We start from the raw sequence: 18,417 nt of genomic DNA, 5'->3' as shown, positions 1-18,417 counted from the left end.
ACATTTACTTTGTTGCACTCGTAGCTCATAGCATTACCACATTCATGAGGTGAGCATCAGCTGACATGTGAAGAGTGTGGTTTGTATTACAATCACTGTCATTATTATTATTATAGGAGGGGTGTTCAGGCGATGAGGAAGGTAAGCCACGTTGCATTCCAGCGTTAAACAGTCATTTCATTACTGTCAGAGCAGTAACACGTTCAGCTGCGCTTTAGGTTTACGGACTGAATGCGCTTCCTCCACAGAACCACTGTCCAAATGTAACCCTAACAGCGCTGACTGCAGCGCATATCCCCCCCTGTCTCTCTCTCGCCCCCTGTCTGTCACCTCCGCACCCTGCAGCCGCCTCCTCTGTCAGTGTCTGTTCCTTCCTGTTGCGTGGCGTGGGCTGTGACCGTGACCGTTGACAGGAGAATGAAGGGAGCGCTCCAGCGGTGCGCAGACCTGCCTAACACCTTCCTTACGTAACGAGGCGTAGCGGCTAATCGCATCTCAGCGAATGCTGTTTCTGAACGTCTCTTTCCCCCCTTCCAACTTCCACCTCATCCAAAAAACCTGCTGCCGGTGAGATTTTTTTTTTTTTTTTTTTGGTCGTCTGCACTGGCACCCAGAGACCTGATACGTCATTGACGGGTATTATCGGCGTGGAAGTTGAAGGGGGAATTGATGACGTCGTATAAGCATGACGAGTTTGTGTGAATGCTTTCATTAACCCTCTCCCTGTTGCTCAGTGAGCCTGGAATGCATCACAGGCTCAGCTGTACTGACATAAACATGTTAAATGCTCCTGCGTCTGTTGTTTTCCACTCGGAAAATTAGAAGTTTGAGGCAAACACAGGACCATTAGTCTTCCGGACTTTGTGTGCGCATTAGCAGAACAAATGTATCAATTCAGTTTTATCCCGTTTGCTGAGAACGTGTACGTTGTGGAACGGTTTTATTTGCTACATAAAAACCTAAATCAGGAAAAAGCTTTACCCAGCTGCATTTAGTCAGCAGCATTTGACTGAGCTGAAGACATTTTGACCAGTAAGTGTTTTACTCACATCAGCTTTGAATAATGTTGACTGTTACGTATTAATCTGTATTTTTGTTCTTGTTTGGGAGTAATATTTAGTCTGTGAAAACTGTGAATTATGCACTTTCTCCTGTAGAGGGCAGCTTTGAGCCAAATCCAGGCTCAGAAGGAATGTAGTGAAAAACAGGACCACTCCCTGGATAGGTTCACTCATACACACCCTGTGTGTGTATGTGTGTGGGTGTGTGTGTGTCTGTTTGTGTTGTTGAGATATCAATCAGTCTAGACAGCATGTCAGAGAACATGTAAAACCACATACATGGAGAATATGCAAAAATACTGGCACTCAAGGAAAACATATGCACTCCACATAGATACAACAAGAACATGCAAAAATCATGAAGATAGGAGCATGCAAGCCCCCTACAAATGTGAACTCTGTGAAAGCTCTCCTGTAAACATAATGGATATACTTGCAGAATAGTTGATTTTTTTTTTGAATACTCAATACTTTTTTCCATTTTTCCACACTTTGAAATTATGCACTACTATGTCAAAGAAATTCTGCCCATTGTTGCATCCGCCACTGACAGTCTTGGATTGTGCAGACAAATGTGTGCTCTCCTCTGAAACACATAATGTCACCACCACTTCTTTACACACGGTAGTTCCCATGCCAAATGTATGCAGACATGAATCTGTGGAAGACACTTCATTTGCAGCTTTATATAGGCAGACCTGCAGGCGCCCGATTGACCAACAGGGGGCGCTGCTGAGTGACAGGATGAACAAGCCCCTGTCATCCTACCCACCCCGATAGCCCCAGTGAAACAAAGCCAGTTTGTTCTGCTGCTGTTGGATCCCGGGTATCTCTGGCTGATGTCATAGCCAGGATCAAACCCAGGCTGAAGGGCTCAGTCTGCACTTGAAATAAGTGCTTTTACCATCTGACCCCCTTAAATGAAATATTTAGCAATACATTATGACAACACTTTTGTGGTATAATTTGAAACATTGATACTTCACATTTTAACTGAAATCATGACACATATCTAACTAATGTGCAATAGCACTGAATATAGCTTAGGCAACCTTTCAATTTAACTGTGATTTCAGAATTTAAGCATGTGCTACTTTTCTTTCTAAAACAACATTATGTCTTCATGGTCATGGACATTAACAAGAAAAAATGTTTATGCAACAAAAAACAATACATTTTACTTAATTTTAAGGATAAAGCAATTCTATTTGATGAGTGAACCTAACCAGAAAGTTCCCAAATTCTTGCTAGCTGAAGATGCAGCGAATAGTTGTTAGTGGAAAATATTGCTCATTATCCTATATCCTAATTAATATCTAGTATACTTAAAAAAATAAGTACCCTTTCAAGGGAAAAAAATTGCTTTCAGAATCTATTTATAATATACATTCATCTAGGTAGTACAATTAACCTGGTTGACCCCTTGTCTCTTGTTTTATACCCATTTTGCATTTGATGTAATGGGTGTTATCCACCTTTGAGAGCTCAGTGATATCCTGTGCATTTACATTTTACTGGAGAGTTCTCTTATCTATAGAGCCACTGCATGCAATTATAACATGCATTCCAATGATGTTATTCTGATAATTGCATTTCTGTTTAAGTATGGCAACAGACCAAGAGGCCAATCTCACCGGCACCGAGAGAAATTCAAGAAATTCTGACCAATGGCTGGAACCAGATTCCTTGTGTGTGCTAACATTCTTGGCCAATAAATCTGATTCTGATTCTGATGAGGATTTAAATGAATGATGTGTATTGTTTCACTTTGGCAAGGATCTATGGAAATTAAGGACGTATGTTTTGAGAAAGATCTCTCATATTTTAAATAGCATGTCAGCGATCAAGTGAATCAGTTTCACTGTTAATGTGAAAATTACAGGGCAAACTGTCTGGTGATGTGCTAATGAGTGCTTAGCAATTTACCCAGGAAGTATTATTAAGGGTTAGATACAGTTAGCCATTGTAATCATACTATGTAAGCAACCTCAAAGGTGACAACTAATGTGGAATTAAATATGACCTACACACAATATAACATTCACATTTGGTTGCATTCCAGGAGTGGTTTAGCGTTACGCTGTGTGGTTATACAAAAAGTACCTACAACTGCATTGCATTACTGTCATTTGGCAGATGCTCTTATCCAGAGACACTTACACAGGTTACAAATGTTGCATGTTATCTATTTATACAGCTAGATATTTACTGGGGCAACTGTGGCTTAGGTGCCTTACCCAAGGGCACAGCAGCAGTGCCCCAATGGGGAATCAAACCGGCAACCTTTCAGTTATGAGCCCTGCTGCTTGCCACTATGCTACACTGCCGAATCTCCCGCCCACCACCCCACCATCATCACCACCCCACACCCAGTACTGTAAAAACATGCAAAATGCCAGAAATCCGTAGAATTGTTTTTGAGCCCAATTCAAATACAAGTCTATTCTTCCCATTCTATCAAGACTTAGTTTATTCCTTTCCCGTTTGAGTGATGCAGAAGCATTCATCATACCATGTAGCAGATCTTGCGAATGTCCGCCAGCTCAGTAATGAAGTCAGACAGTCAGGGGCTTGCTTTTGGTTGGGACGGTAAACCTCTGTATGTGAAATCCCACGTGTAGTGTAGTGATGAAATCCTTCAAAGACCATTATCTGGCAACCCGGGAATGAACAAGAGCCTGGCGGCTGCAAGGTTTTTTTTCCTTCATGGGGCCGCAGCTGCACGGAGGACTTTCACTACCCACGACAGTGCTGCGGTAGGGCTGTATGCTTTATTACGCAGATATGCAAAGTGACTGTGGCTTCAGAATCAATATAGTACATAAAATGTCCGTGCTGCTGTCCCAGTCCTCTGCATTGTTACTCCCATTAACTAAATTTATTATGTTTTTCTTATTATTCCACATGGTCATTCTTTATTCCAGAAATGTTCCCCGTAAAACTTACAATAAGTCATGTAAACTGCATTTCTGAGATGAACATTGTGTATAGTGTCTTTTATTGTTGCTCATATTCATAGATTTATAAAACAAAATATATTTCTTCATATGAAGTTGAAAGCATGCATCAGAATACTAATGCTAATACTGTGTACCATCAAAAACAAATGTAAGATGTTGCCTAATTTTTATTGTTCCATCAAATTTCTTTTTAGCAATTTTATTTTTAGCAATTGTTAGCATGTTAGTGTAGTGTGAATGGCCAAAATAGGAGCATTTTATATTAGGTTTCTGTAAACATAATCTCAGATTAGAGTTTGAACTTTACGTACCTTTACGTACCTTTCCTTTTTTTTACATTTACAAGTTGTAAAGTATCTTAAGAGCTTTTCAGTGAGAGTGAACTTGTTGTAGCCTTGTGTAATGCAGTGCATTCTTATTTTTATCAACATAGCAACCGATGTAGCTGTAGTACGGCTCAACTGTAATAAGGCAAACATGTCTCTTGTTATGTTTCAATCCAATGTGTGGGGTTATACAACTCCCGGCTGTGCGTCATAGGGGTTAAGGGACTAGACTTGCGGGTTTGAATCCAGATTGCGTCTCTGCTCTTGTAAGATTGAGCAGAGTACTTAGCCAGACCTGCTTTAGTAAAATAAGCATTTGGGTATCTGCACTCCATCAGTTGTACTCCTCAATCACTTTTTTTTTTATTTTTATGGAAAAAGATCTCGTCTGCAAGAAAAGAGTGCAGACTCCATTGGCTTCTTTTTCAGGCCTCTGTTGACCTTTTTGAACCCCATGCTTTTTGAGCTTCTTTCCTTTTTCAAAGTAAAATTTATTTTTGAAGATGCTATTTCTAAAATGAGTATCAGTTATTTTTGCAGGTCAACATCCCCAGCTGGAGAGTTGCTGTCCCTGTAACTCAAAATGTGAGGAAAACATGGAGACAGCATTCAGAACCAGGGCATGGCTAACAGGCTAACAGTAACCCCTTGCTCTGTTTTGCAAGAACTGTACAAGGCGGGGAAAGATGTGCTGTCCTGACCTACTTTAGCTCCTCAGAGCTTCAGCTAATGGACGGTTATAGCCATTTCGGTCTGCAGAGATCCGAGTCTCAGGACAGCCCATCAGGGTTAACTCTCCGCCAAGAGGAAGTATTTTTATCAGAGATCGGACTGTCAGTGGGCTGGAGCCCCTAACAAATTAAACTGGTTTATATAAATAACCATTCCTGTTCCATTTCTAAACTGTTCATACGCCGTAGCACATCCCAGTACCGTAAAGAGGGGTGAAGCGGTGCAGATGAGCCTTCCCCTGACGGATGAAATTGTTGAAGATGGCTGAAAGGCAATATGTTGCAGGACAGGGGCATATGGGTGTTCCTACAAAAATAGAACTTGGTGAAAGATTGAGGCGAACGCCAAGGCCGCCAAGGCATGACATTATGAAGACCAATACATGTTTCTCAATTCTAGTTGCACTGTAATGGATGCTTTCAGCAGGCATCAATATTCTTAATTTGTCACAAATGGCAAATATAAATATATCAATTACATTTGCATGGGGAAAAAATGTGCTGCACACACAGCATAAAGCATGTTGTAGTAGAATCGCTGGCTGCTGTTTGGGTTTGCTTATTTACGTCGCGGGGAGCCAGCTGTCTACGGCGGCAACGCATATCATGTAACGTATGAGTCATAAACATGCCGGATCTGATGAGGAAAACAAGGCCGGGGGTGTGTCGGAGGCTTTCCCTTCTGTGAGTCATGCTCCTGATCCGCTCTCCTCTCCTCTCCTCTCCTCTCCTCTCGTCTCCGTGAGCTGGATGAAAAGCGGGCCTCCCACACATCCGCGGAGTGGCGTTTACTCCGCGGGGCGGCTGGCGGAAGACACCAGCGAGGAGCTTTATTTATCCCGAAGGCCCGTCGCCCGCCGTCACAGAAACAAGGCCGCTATTTCCATTTTACCTCAGATGCTACCCTGTCGTGTACACAAACAGGAGCTGACGCGTGTGCCAGGAGCGCAGTGAATGGCCCGGGCGCCATTCACGCCTCTCGCTGCGGCGTGCTCTCTCCCGCCGCCTCTCTGAGGCGCGTCTGTGTGCGCCTGCTACATCTGGTCTTATCTGCGGTGAAAGACGCGGATTTTTGCAGTTTGACAAAGGATCATACTGGTTTATTTTCATTGGGAAAATGAACAAACAATCTCTCTCTTTGAGAATCAACAACCCACAAATTCTGCAGGATTATGCAGTGGGTTAAACTGACAAAATCTAAAGTTTTTTTTTTTTTTTTTGGTACATTGGTGGCTTTATTTTGAAGTCATATACTATGTAGGGTGAGGTTGTTTTGAATAGCCTACTTGGCGATTGTTGTTGCCAAGTTGTTGTAACAAGACTAATGAGATTTACATAATTATTTTCAATATAAAGATCATTATATTTCTATTTGGAATGGATTGATTTAGCGCAAAAGCAGGTAGAAGCAGGTGGAAGTTAACATTCAGTTTAAAAACGAAGGCTGAGAGTCCAATACCCAAGTCTTTGTGTAAATATCCAGGAAAGCATTTGCATCCCTTGGTTTTTATAAGAGTAAATTATTTGCACAGCAACAACGTCACACATCGGACTTTGAAACCAACAACCTTCAGGGTTTTCCAGTGCCCTGGCTGTTTCTCCTCACTGCCGCTCAGTAATTACCGTGTGCAAAGCACTGCCGAAATCCATGCCTGATGAATTTAATCCTTTAGCCTAAAAGCCGCATGCTGAGAGCACGACAGGTCTGAAATTGGAGAGGCAGGGAAATGCATTTCCTGTCACACCCCGGTGGTGTTTGCCCACAGGTGTTAGAATCCAGCTAACATTCTAATCAAGTGACCACTCATAATGACACCTGGACAGCACAGACTAGCTTTATTTTTCTAACATTGCCTTTGGTGAACCTGACAGCCTCTAACATGAGAATATTAAAGAGGTCTATATGTAGTATGTGCAGCGTGAAATGTATCTTAAAACATGTTAAACAGGCCAAATTGAACCTCCTGTTTTTCTTTATTAAAATGATGTGAATCTAAAGTCTCTGCAGGGGAAAGCTGGTACAGCACTTCTGTGAGTTAGAGTACTCAGAGGGTTATAAAAAAGGAATAGCTGTGTATGTCACCCAGTTGAATGGAGAGCGTTGTGCCTCATACTCAATGCTGGTTCAGCTGACCACCTCTGAAATTCTAGAACAATATATGGGGACAGGATTCGGTAGTGTGGATATAATAGTATTAATTTTTATTTGCTTACTTTTTACGGTTTATTTTGCACACTCTCCTAATCAGAGACACTTACAAGGTCTTCATGACAAATCAGCATACCATGCTTGTCACAAGTGCAGTGAGAACAAGCACTAGGATGGCTGTTTTTAACACACAAAATGCCTCAAACTTGCGACGAAAGCAGCGTTACCTCACATCATAGAATAAACATAAATGTGAGTAATGATCCATAAGAGCGGCCTTACACTACATTTAACTTCAATTACAATTTGACATGATCTGGTTCATGTGCGTAATTGCTGCAGCAGCTGTAAGTATAATCGTGTAATAACATGCATGCTGATTCATGCACATGAATATTGATATAGTTTTCTGGTGTTCCCATCTACCTGGTTGTGCTCTGTGATGTATCGACTCCCCTTACCCTCCCTGTTATGTGACAATATTCTGTTATTTCTCAGAAAATCCGCAAGCGAAGACTGCAGAAACTCTTATGAACCCGTTCATTTGTTCACAAGCTTACAGTTACCTTACGAGCCGGTTCGATAACACGCTACACATTTTCTTGCCCTGTTTCAATACGACACAAGAGGGGACGGCGGGGGACAGTGGGGTTCCGCGACGAGCGTCACCCCTATTTCAGCTGGCGTCCCCAGAGAAACACAGCGAAATCTTGTCAGGGGTCCTGCGCTTAGCAACCCCCCCCCCCCCCCCCCAAACAGGGCGATGCCGCCGCACAAGTTAACGGACCGACCCGCCAATGGGGAGCGGTGTGCCGTTGCCACGGCAACACGCATCTCCCCCTCGCAATCTGCTAATTTGGAGACGAGGCCGCGTGACACTGATGCCGATGGGGAGATAGAGGAAGGGAGACAGACAGAGAGAGAGAGAGAGAGAAAAGCGGCTGGAATGGAGAACAAATATTATTGTCTTTGGTTCTGATGCCAGATAAGGGCTAGAGTGTTCAGATGAGCGGTGCTGGAATGCTCTTTAGCAGCTAAGAGTGAAAATGTTGTAGCATGACAGTAGAACAGCCATTTTCCTCATTGTCACAACATCTTTGCAGCAGCTGTTGATATTGTGTTGTTCTGCAATATCATCCTTCACACAGACTACATAAAATCCAGTTTTCCACAAATGCAAGCTCGCAAATCCTGTTTCCAGATGTGTTTTACTTATTCTGAATGTGTGGTAGCCTTGAAATTTTTCTCATGGTCACTAGATACCTCTGGAAAATTAGTGCTCCAAAAGCTTATTGCTTCTGCACAGCAGAGTGGGCCAATATCAGTCATATTGTTTTCATTAGTTTTGTGTCATTCACTATTGTTCATTAGTTTTTTAATATGCAATATTCATAACCAAATGAGTCTGGAAGCGGTTACACCCTGAAGGTGTAGTTGCATCTACAAGATCGGATGTAAACTTTATTAGATGATTTATGTGTTTGGTAACTTAGAGCAACTCACATAACTCCTGCATAATGTATTCTCCATTTACACAGCTGAGTATTTACTGATGCAGTTCCAGATAATCACCTTAGTCAAGGGTTATGCAAGAGACATTTCTACCAATAAATTGCAATAAAGGCAGCAATTGCCATACAGTATTTACAGCAGGTGTACACATATTGTTGATATATTGTACAATTCTCTGTCCTTCAGACTGCGGTCTTAGGATCACTGACATGACAGAACAGGTCTCCCTGCACTGAGCCGTTCAGGCATTTGCACACAGCACGTTTTGTCCTTGTGGACTTTGTCAGGCAGCACTGAATAAAGTTTCCCAGTTCTGTGTATTTTGTATTGTCACGTTTTCCTGTATCATTTATCTGACAACTATGAGTCAAGTTAGACTCCTGGGGAGGTGCTCAGCAGTACACTCTTATACCACCAGCAGGTTCTTAGTTTATCTTTCCTGGAGAAACCGTTGCATATAATCTCTTTGTATCTTTATCTGATGTTTAGATGCCTGCAGACCCTGCCAACCTCAATACATCAGCGAAAAACAGAAACAGTCTGGTGGAGTAGATCCCGTCAGATAGCGGCGGGAAAGAGCACCAGACGGCTCGCCCTGGAAAATGAATTAGACTAATTCTCCTCGCCGTACACAATCCTCGCCTTTGCTGGTGTTGTTAATGTGCATAGAAATGGCTGTTTAAGTGAGGGGGGGGGGGGGGGGGGAGAGAATGCGAAAAAGTATAAAGCTGTCGTTCGGAACGTCCTGCTCTCATGCTACTCTGAACAAGCTGTCCTTGTTTAGCAGTGTTCCGATGTAACTTCTAGAATGTTTCATGGAAGGCACTGTTACATGTGTGCTAAGGCCATGTCTAATATCTGTTTGTGTGTCAACCGGACGACCGCAGCTCTCTGCTGGCCAGCCTCCCTGCAAGTGCCACCAAACCACTTCAGCTGATTCAGAGCAGCTGCAAGCCCTACACACCAGCGCAGACTCAGCGCTCGGTGATCTCTGGTCCCCCGGCAATCCGTACCCGCCGAGGTCGTGCACCCCGAACTTGCCTCTTTTCCTCTCTTACCGCCTAGTGGTGGAGTGAGCTATCTGCGGGTATTAGGACTGCAAAATCACTCATGATTCACCATGGATGTCATAACACACCTGTTTAGTTTATTTGTCAGTTCCCAGAAGTAGAATTCTATGCCTAGATCTCAACACTCCTTACCCAAAGAAAAATCTAAAAGTTATGTGGTGGATCACTCGCAAGCACAGTGTGTATGCTCCTGTGGTGGAGGTTGAAATAGCTATTATGGTTGTTCTGAAGGCAGTGTATTATCCTAGAAAATTTCAAACCAAATATTATTCAAAATAAAAAAGCGGTTATGGGAAAAGCCTTAGATACTGTTCAAGACAATATTTTCCATGTTAATTACACATAATATGGTTCTTTAAAATAAAAATAAAAACCTGGGGGAATTTTTTTAGTTGGACATGCCAAGCCTTTTTTTAATCATTGTCTCTGGGGTGTGTCTTCGGATATTTATTGACTATGATGACCAAAAAATGAACATGGCTTGAATGACAGCTGCATGGTAAAGTACTGAGCATTTTGAGGAACAGCTCTGGATGCCCTTTAAAAAAGAGCAAGTAAGGTTATGCCAGCTCTCTAACTAGTGCTGAGACACGGGAAGGGGACAAATTAAAATTCGCTCTCAATTTAGTTCTGAAGTTCCGCTCTTCCCTCGATGGCAGTTCAAAATTAGGACAAGTGTTGAATGAGGTCACCATTCTGCAGATTCTTTCTAAGTTTGCCACAAACTGTGAGCGGTTTGTTGACGGATGGTGAACCTTTTGAGGGAAGAAATATTTAAAGACTGACTGGCCCTTGTCAAAACTAAAACTAGACCGCGTGGAACAGATTTTTCAAGGTCGCCCAGTCAAATGCGGAGTACATGCTAAAGCAAATGACATAGAGCAAAGACATAAAGGGATAATATAATAAGATTAAATGTGATGTGTGCATGTGTGCTGTACATGCATGGTGCTGTTTTTATGTTTTGATGGAACAATCCTTCCTCTTTCTTATACTTATATTTCAAACACTTATACTGTAGGTCAGCGCAGTGGAGACCTTTGCTCTCAATGTTAATTAGCATTTCTAAAGCTGATCATTAGTAATCTTAATACAATGCCAGAGAGAGGAGTGCACCTTTGAAGCAATATCCAGTGACCTGTGTGGATGAAAAATGGAGAGAGGCTGTGTTTCTCTTTTTTTTTTGCTCAGTTTGAGACATTCAGGAGTTCTTCGTAATTATTCAAGTGGGTCAATTTCACTGTGACTTTCTGACTTCCCACAGGGACCTGCAGCATCTGCTAATAAAAGGAAGGCAGGGAAATGTATTATATTATGTTTCTCCTAAAATGAAAAATGGTGGTCATATATGCTTAGCAGGGAACACAAAATCTATAAGGTCATATGTGTGTGACATGTATGACATGACCTTGAAGGCATATAGTGATCCTACCAAGGTGTGTTACAGAGTTCAGTCCCATCTCCTGACTACCATGTCACTGGAACTATGGCAGCTCCAAGAATTGCCACTCAGCAGAACAACAATTTTCTGCTTCTGTAGCTTGCTGATTGCTTGTAGATACCAAATAGGTTGTACATATACTTTATGTGAGCGTATAGGTGGGTGGTGTGTGCTGCAGATTAATCTCTTCCTCTCTGTGGATTAAAGAAGAATCTCAGAGCTGCCTCACAGTGGCATCGTCTGCAGTTGAAGGGTTGTTTGCTCTGGGCTAACTGTGCTTTGAAAGCATCTCTCTCGGAAATTAAAGAAAGTTTTATGTGTATTTTACATTGACTCTGACCTAAGGAACAAGTTGGAAGTGCTTGTGACAGAAGCTCTCCACGTTCACAACCCCCCCCCCCAGATCATTGCTCAGGTCACACAGTACCAGGCTCCTGTGTGTGCTCAGCAGCTCCACACCTGTGTCTGTACTCGGGTCAGCACTGCCGTACTCTTGTGTGTTCCCAGATCAGCAATACCACACTCCTGACTGTACTCAGAGCAGCAGTACTAATCTCCAGTCTGTTCCCAGATCAGCAGTACCACAGTCCTATCTGTAACCATATCAACAGTACCACATTCCTGTCTGTACCTAGGTCAGCGGTACCACACTCCTGACTCTACTCAGAGCAGGTGTTTCACTGGGCTATCTGTTCCCAGGTCAGCAATACCACGGTGCTATCTGTAATCAGACCAGCAGTACCACAGTTCTGACTCTACTCAGAGCAGCATTTCCACAGGCCTGTCTGTTCCCAGGTCAGTAATACCACACTCCTATCTGTATTCAGGTCAGCAGTACCACACTCCTGTCTGTCCCCAGGTCAGCAGTACCACACTCTTGTCTATATCCAGGCCGCGGCTGTTTGCTTGGGGGATTGTGCTATTTTTTATTCACTCCCTTACTCTGGAATACTGTGTCCCGCTGCCCCAGAGGGTCCCCCTTCTTTTCTCAAACCCTTTGCATTGCTGTGCTATTTTACTTTTTTAAATTACTGTTTTGCATATTTTTGATTGTCCATGTTGTCCATCAGTCATCATCATCATCATCATAACTATCATTATCGTGATTAATAATATTATTATCAGTGTTGTCATTATTATTTATTATTATTATGTAGAACAGAGTATCTTGGGCCCAGCAGGTGAGCAGAGGTCTGATCTGAGATCAGTCTCGGCCACATGGCCTCCGCTCACCCCCATAACTTCATAACTTTTAATTACCTTGGCCGGGCGATAAAGAGGTGTCATGCTTGTCACCCCGTCCGCGGCAGGCCGAGGCGGTCGCGTGTCGAAGACCTGGGGCGCGAGCCGGAACGCGAGCCGCGGTGTCCGGCAGGCCACCCGCGCCCCAGTGCGGACACGCCGCTGACAACGTGAGATTGCGTTTTTAATCAAAGGCTTTTTTTTTTTTTCCTCTGCGCCTTATACTCCAAGGGAGGCTGCTGGCTGCCCCCCTCTCCACACCCCCCCTCCCTATAAGTAGGTCACACGTTGTGTCGAGCGATGGCGTTGCATTCTCAGCCATCTGCCCACATGCATCAATGTCACACAGATGAAAATATAACTCCTGCAAGGTGACCTGCGTGGGGGTGGCTTCCATGGGGCAGAGACCGCGGGAGGGGGTTACCTGCACACGTGAGGACACCGGCAGGATGAAATTAGAAACTAGGCTGGCTTTTGGCAGGGTTTTGGGAAAAAAAAAGAGCAACCGTTGAGTGATCCTAGGGATTAAAGCAAATTTCTTTTTAAGAATAGAGGCACGGACGTCATTTGCTGTCGAAGACGAAGAAATGTCTGGTTAGCTCCACTCAGGGTCTGAAGTGTCAGGAGAGGAAGCTGCCTGTTTTGTTGTAAATAGTTGTTGTACACAGCAGAAAAGGGCAATCTTATTACTGCAGGATAAAGATGCTCCAGTCTGCACTGTCAGGTGTGTGCTGGTGTTTTATTTTGTTGTTTTGGGATTAAGAGCTGGGAGATGAATTCAATTAAAATCTCTCTGTTGGATATTTTTGACTTCATGGGTTTTATCAGAGCTTGAGTTTTTTATGTGTAAATGATGTGGTTTTGAAAAAAACATTTTTTAAATGAGCTGAATAAAAATGATTTTTTATTCAATTATTTAATTATATAGGAACAATATACCCAAGGAACCATGTATATAGCCTGTCCATAGGCTCTGGTTTGGTTTCCTACACCAGCAGTTACCTTTTCAGGTACCTCCAGACTCGCATGAGCGCCACAGATAAGACTGATCCCATCTCCTGTGAAATCACCATTTGACTCAATATCATGCTTAGTCAGGGTCAAGGCCATCCAGAGGAGCGAAGCACAAAGGTTCGGGTCTCTTTCCCGTCCCGGTTCTGCCCAAAGAAGATGTCCTGATGGCAACCTGCAGCCACTCGTAGCACGCTGTGAGCGAAAGGGCGTTTGCTCGCTGGATCCGCTGATGTTAGCATCGCTGCTGAGGCCGTCGCGCTGGCGGGCCCGTGGGTTGTGTTCGGGTTTCAGACTGCTGATAAACAAAAGGCAATTTAATAAACTGATGGGGGCCGGTGGGCGTGAATCCACTCGCATTCATTAGAGGGAGGTTTTACCGTACGCATCCATATCAGTCAGCTGGGTCATGACCTGCAGGGGCTGTTGTTTTGAATCCATTTTGCAGTATGCACAACACTTAGCATCTGTGGGTGTGAGGCAGCAAGGAGATGAGATAATAGTTTAGACAGAATACAACTGCTAAGCATGCTGTGATGCGCCTTTAAGGACAGGGTCGTTGTCAGTGTCTTATTGGCTGGGGGTGATGTAGGCTTTCAAGGGCTGGAAGCCATTCACAGCCCACGGTCCCAGTGTTTTCATACAGTCCAGCAAAACTGTGCTCCCCTCTCACTTTCATATGCAAAACAGGTGTGATTTTTAGGTGTTCCAAGACATCAGAAAGCGGTAGCAAGTAACAGAATACATACAATCAGCATTATCCTTCATCAACCCTGTGCTGAAGGAACTGACCGCTCTCTTTTTCTTGGTAAACATTTTCATACAAATGCATGACCGTAAACTAAAATATGGGCACGCTTTGGGTTTAACTCCTGCCTCAAAACACCCAGTTAAAACCACACTGCCATCTCATATTATACCCTGTTGTTCTATTCAAAAGTCATGGTGGCACACATTCAATTCTGTTGAGTTTTTCCATCTCTGACATAATTCATTTTTGGTGCTTTTCCTTAATTATAGTACTCCCCTGAGATAGAGTCTGGTAGTTAAACAGTGAAATAAGCATTAAAGCAATTACTGGATCAGAATTACTACAATTACATTATCTTTAATCATGATGGGAGCCTTTGCCTGGGAGAAAAATATCTTTCTCTCGTCAGGAAAAAGCTCGCTGCTGAGCCCAGAATTCACAGGGAAGAAACGCATGGAGGCAGATTTGCTGAAGGGAAAAATGCAGCTTAGAATGCAGATTTGCTGCAGTCAGTCAGTATTAGGTTAATCATTGATTAAGTAAGACTAGTTGTGTAAAGCCGGTAATTGCACAATCGATCTAAAGCAACACCTTGTTGTCACAGTGAGCAGGTGGAACCACACACAAACTCCAGCCACATTGTAACTGAAAACGTAACGTCTTACCTGGCACAAGTTGTGTGTTTGAAAATGATACCTTCCCCATCTAGATGCGGTAATGGTTACATGTGGTAACAAACTAAAGATAAAACTGTACTTATTTTCTTTGCTGAAATATTACAGATTTTGTCAATATGTAATCATATTATCACATTATATATTTTGTTTTTAAAGGAGGAAGCTGCTTTTTGGATATCTTCACATTTCCATGCTAGTATGTCTTTAGCTTATATTTAACACAATGTTTAATGGGCCTCATTAACTCAAATCCCTCTCAGTGTTAGTGCTTTCATCCCCAATAATGCATATACATGTGATAAATTACACATGCATCAAAGACAAAAGATACTGTAAGCCTAGTTAGTGAATAACCCACATAGTTTTTGGTACCTATAGCGCTATGTTTTCCATTATGGTGGAAGTGAAAATCATTTACTAAACACAGTAAAACCTTCTGAATGTGAGAAATATCCAGCACAATATGCTTCTCTATATCACACAGGGAAGACATGCGGATTGAGTCCTATGGTGTATCGCAGTCCCTAGTATGGTGCTGAGATGAATAGTCAAAGTATCTGTGGTAAAAATGAAAGCTGTTAAATGAATTTTTGTGTTTATTTTCTTTCAAAATGTTGTACTTTCTAAATTCAGTGCTTGTCAAGTACATTCGTATAGAATTCCACCCTGAAAATGTATAGCAAAAAAATGTTATGCCATTGACCAGTCTTTCTACATGTAAAACAGTAAGTGCTTCCTCAGCCTAGATATTTTCCTCATGTTGGATCCAGACACTAAGGGGAGGGGGGATGGTCATAAACCAGTTATAGCCAATGATTGATTGTCCTTTTTGCAATGAAATGACTTGTGAGCCTGTGAGAGATTGGGTTGTGTTATGTTTCCAATGTGAGTACGTTTCACGTGTATCATAATTAAAACGGTCCTAAAATATCAGTTTGGCCTTTAATTAACCCATAAATGGCTTTGTTCTGTAATTAGGACACTTAGATAAACTCAAACTGTTCACTACAAAGACAATAGCAGTGGCAGCAGTGTAATATGGGTAGAGCATTGTATTCAACTCATAGTTTCAGCTAATAAAATATTAACCTATATTTGTAATTAGAATTTGCATATTCTTATTGAACCACGAAATTGACTTGAAATACTGTACTTTAATACTTTAAATATATCATTGTATTACTAACATGCCCTTAACCCACAAACAAATTACAGAAAAAGCTAAATTCTGTCTAATTCCTGGTTTTATAAGCCTGGCATCCTTAGGCTGCCTAGCACAGATGGGTGTTTTTTTTTTTGCTGTTTGTTTGTTTTTGAGGCATATTGACACTGCTGTGGAACACATTGAGAGGCAAGCAGGGAGACACTTTAAATAGACGATTTTGAAATGCCAGTATTCCCACGGTGTGGGCCGAGAGACCCATGTGGGCTGGCACTGCGCTCTCACGGCCGGCTTTTTGGCACCCCATCCCGACGGAGTAGACCTGTTTTCTCTACCGACGCATGTTTTTCGGAAATACTGAAACAGCCTGTTGGCGAACCATACCCAACCAAAGTTTACATTCAACAATTCATGTAGGATAGCCATGATAATCATGTGATGTCTGCCTTACCAGAATCACATAGCACGTGCGATTTCGGGGGTGGATTTATGGGTTGATCTGTGGAGGCTACTGACAGATTCCCACCCTAGTGGTGTAGAAATCAGTAACTGACAAGATAGAAATGGCTCTAAGCTAGGCAGTTATGCACAGAGGGAGAAGTCGAATGGAGTCAGCGGGGGTGGTTTGGAAGACCCCATTAACCACAGTGGAATGGGGCTGTATTTTTCACACCCAAAGGAAGCTGTCCATTGGTACAGAACACTAACGCTGTGGGTTCTGTCTGCAGCTGCAAAGCGAATTGGACCAGGAGTACCAGGACAAATTCCACCGGCTCCCGGTGGAGATCCAGGAGTTTGTGCAGGACACCACTAAAGGCAAGCTGAGCGAAGATGGAGACCACGCCCACCTCCCCCCGTCCTCCACCTTCGAAAAACTCAACCACAAGTCTGGCCAGTCTGAGGATGACATCGAAGAGGAGACGGCTGAGAAAATATATGACACACCCCTCTAGGCATCTGTGCTGTTCCTTTAGGTAACTCTCTGTTAATCCGTTCCTTTGGATGGCTGGTGTTGTGTTGGTTTTGGTTTCTACACCCGCAGCGCTACAACCTGCTGGTGGGAGTACAGGACATTTGGCTGACAGGATTAGGGCTGCTGGAAACAGGATTTACTTGAATTATTTTTCTGAAAGGAATTTGTATTCCTTTTGATGTTTTAACTCCTACTTTATTAACAGCCAAAGTATGGTAGTCTAGGTTCAGTCATCACGGTTTCTAGTGTGGTGCGGGTCATGGTGCCAGTGTTTGGGTTTAAATACACAAATACTTTCCTTTTATACTGTTGTAAAATAAAATTATCAGTAGCATTACTATCAATATAAATATAATTATAATTACGACTGTCTACTAGTACACTACCACAACAAGTACAAAACTTAAGAAATATTGGTGATTAAAACAGCTGAGTTTTGAATGGGATTGGAATGGTGAAATTGGAGGCACTGTGCTTACGCAAATACGCAGTTCTTCAAGTTCCAGTTAAAGCATTCCGCTTCTGGTCTGTCTGCTGCAGATCCAGTTATCCTGTCCTATGTCCTGCTCCACAGGGTGGCCTACACTGTATATTGGCACTGAAATAGGACTGTCCTTCAGGGAGCACGGGAGGTTCACTGGCCTTACGTTGTCCTTTCTGAAATAGATTTGTGTCGCTGCTAATGTTAATTTTTATTTGCATTGTATAGTTACATCATTCATGTGACATATTTAGTAGTTGTGTTCTTCATCTTTGATATTTGACAAATGATTTGTAGATTATGAACCAGTAACCAATATTTTATGGCTATCGGTTCGACAGTTGGGGTATTGTGGTTATGTAAAGAACTCTTTCAGGGATGCATGGTTAAATTATGTGCGTTTTTGGCATGGTATCATACACTTGCAAAATATTAACTATGTATCAGAAAAAACATTATGCATTGTTGTAAAATAGAACTGAAGTTTAAAAAAAAGAAAGGAGAACACAGAGACATGTATTTGAAATGATTTCATGTAGAACTTGCATTAAAGAAAAAATGACATTATGTATTTATTAATATTTACTCAAACAGCAAATGAAAAAGTAATGTACAGTTTCTGTTTACTTTCTGTTTTTTGTTTTGTTTTCTTTAAGAAAGAAAAAAAACTTGTCAAATGCAATATCATCCAGATATAGAGAAATGGCACACTGGCAGAAAGCAGTATGTTTTCAGAATTGGGTGGATCAGTTTCATCTTTAAACAGCATGTGTGGTACACATGCAATACAGCCCTACCTATGGGTACCTGCTTCTGATTGGTCAGATTAAGGTCAGAAAAGGTTGACTGTATATGGCAAATAGGGCCCAT

General features: G+C 42.4%; 1 protein-coding gene across 1 annotated transcript in view; it reads left to right on the top strand.

Moving 5' to 3' along the window:
* The window catches only part of LOC118792375 (1-phosphatidylinositol 4,5-bisphosphate phosphodiesterase beta-1-like), a 72,681-nt gene extending 54,914 nt beyond the window's left edge, over positions 1-17,767 (top strand). Inside the window, exon 31 of the mRNA XM_036550212.1 lies at positions 16,822-17,767. Coding sequence (XP_036406105.1) covers positions 16,822-17,046 — 225 coding nt within the window. The 3' untranslated portion in view covers positions 17,047-17,767. The remainder of the gene's footprint in view (positions 1-16,821) is intronic.
* Positions 17,768-18,417: the final 650 nt, after the last annotated feature.

Source organism: Megalops cyprinoides, chromosome 17 (assembly GCF_013368585.1).
Source record: "Megalops cyprinoides isolate fMegCyp1 chromosome 17, fMegCyp1.pri, whole genome shotgun sequence".
Taxonomy (NCBI): domain Eukaryota; kingdom Metazoa; phylum Chordata; class Actinopteri; order Elopiformes; family Megalopidae; genus Megalops; species Megalops cyprinoides.
Note: the sequence above shows the minus strand (reverse complement) of the source record. Positions and strands in the feature narration are given on the sequence as shown.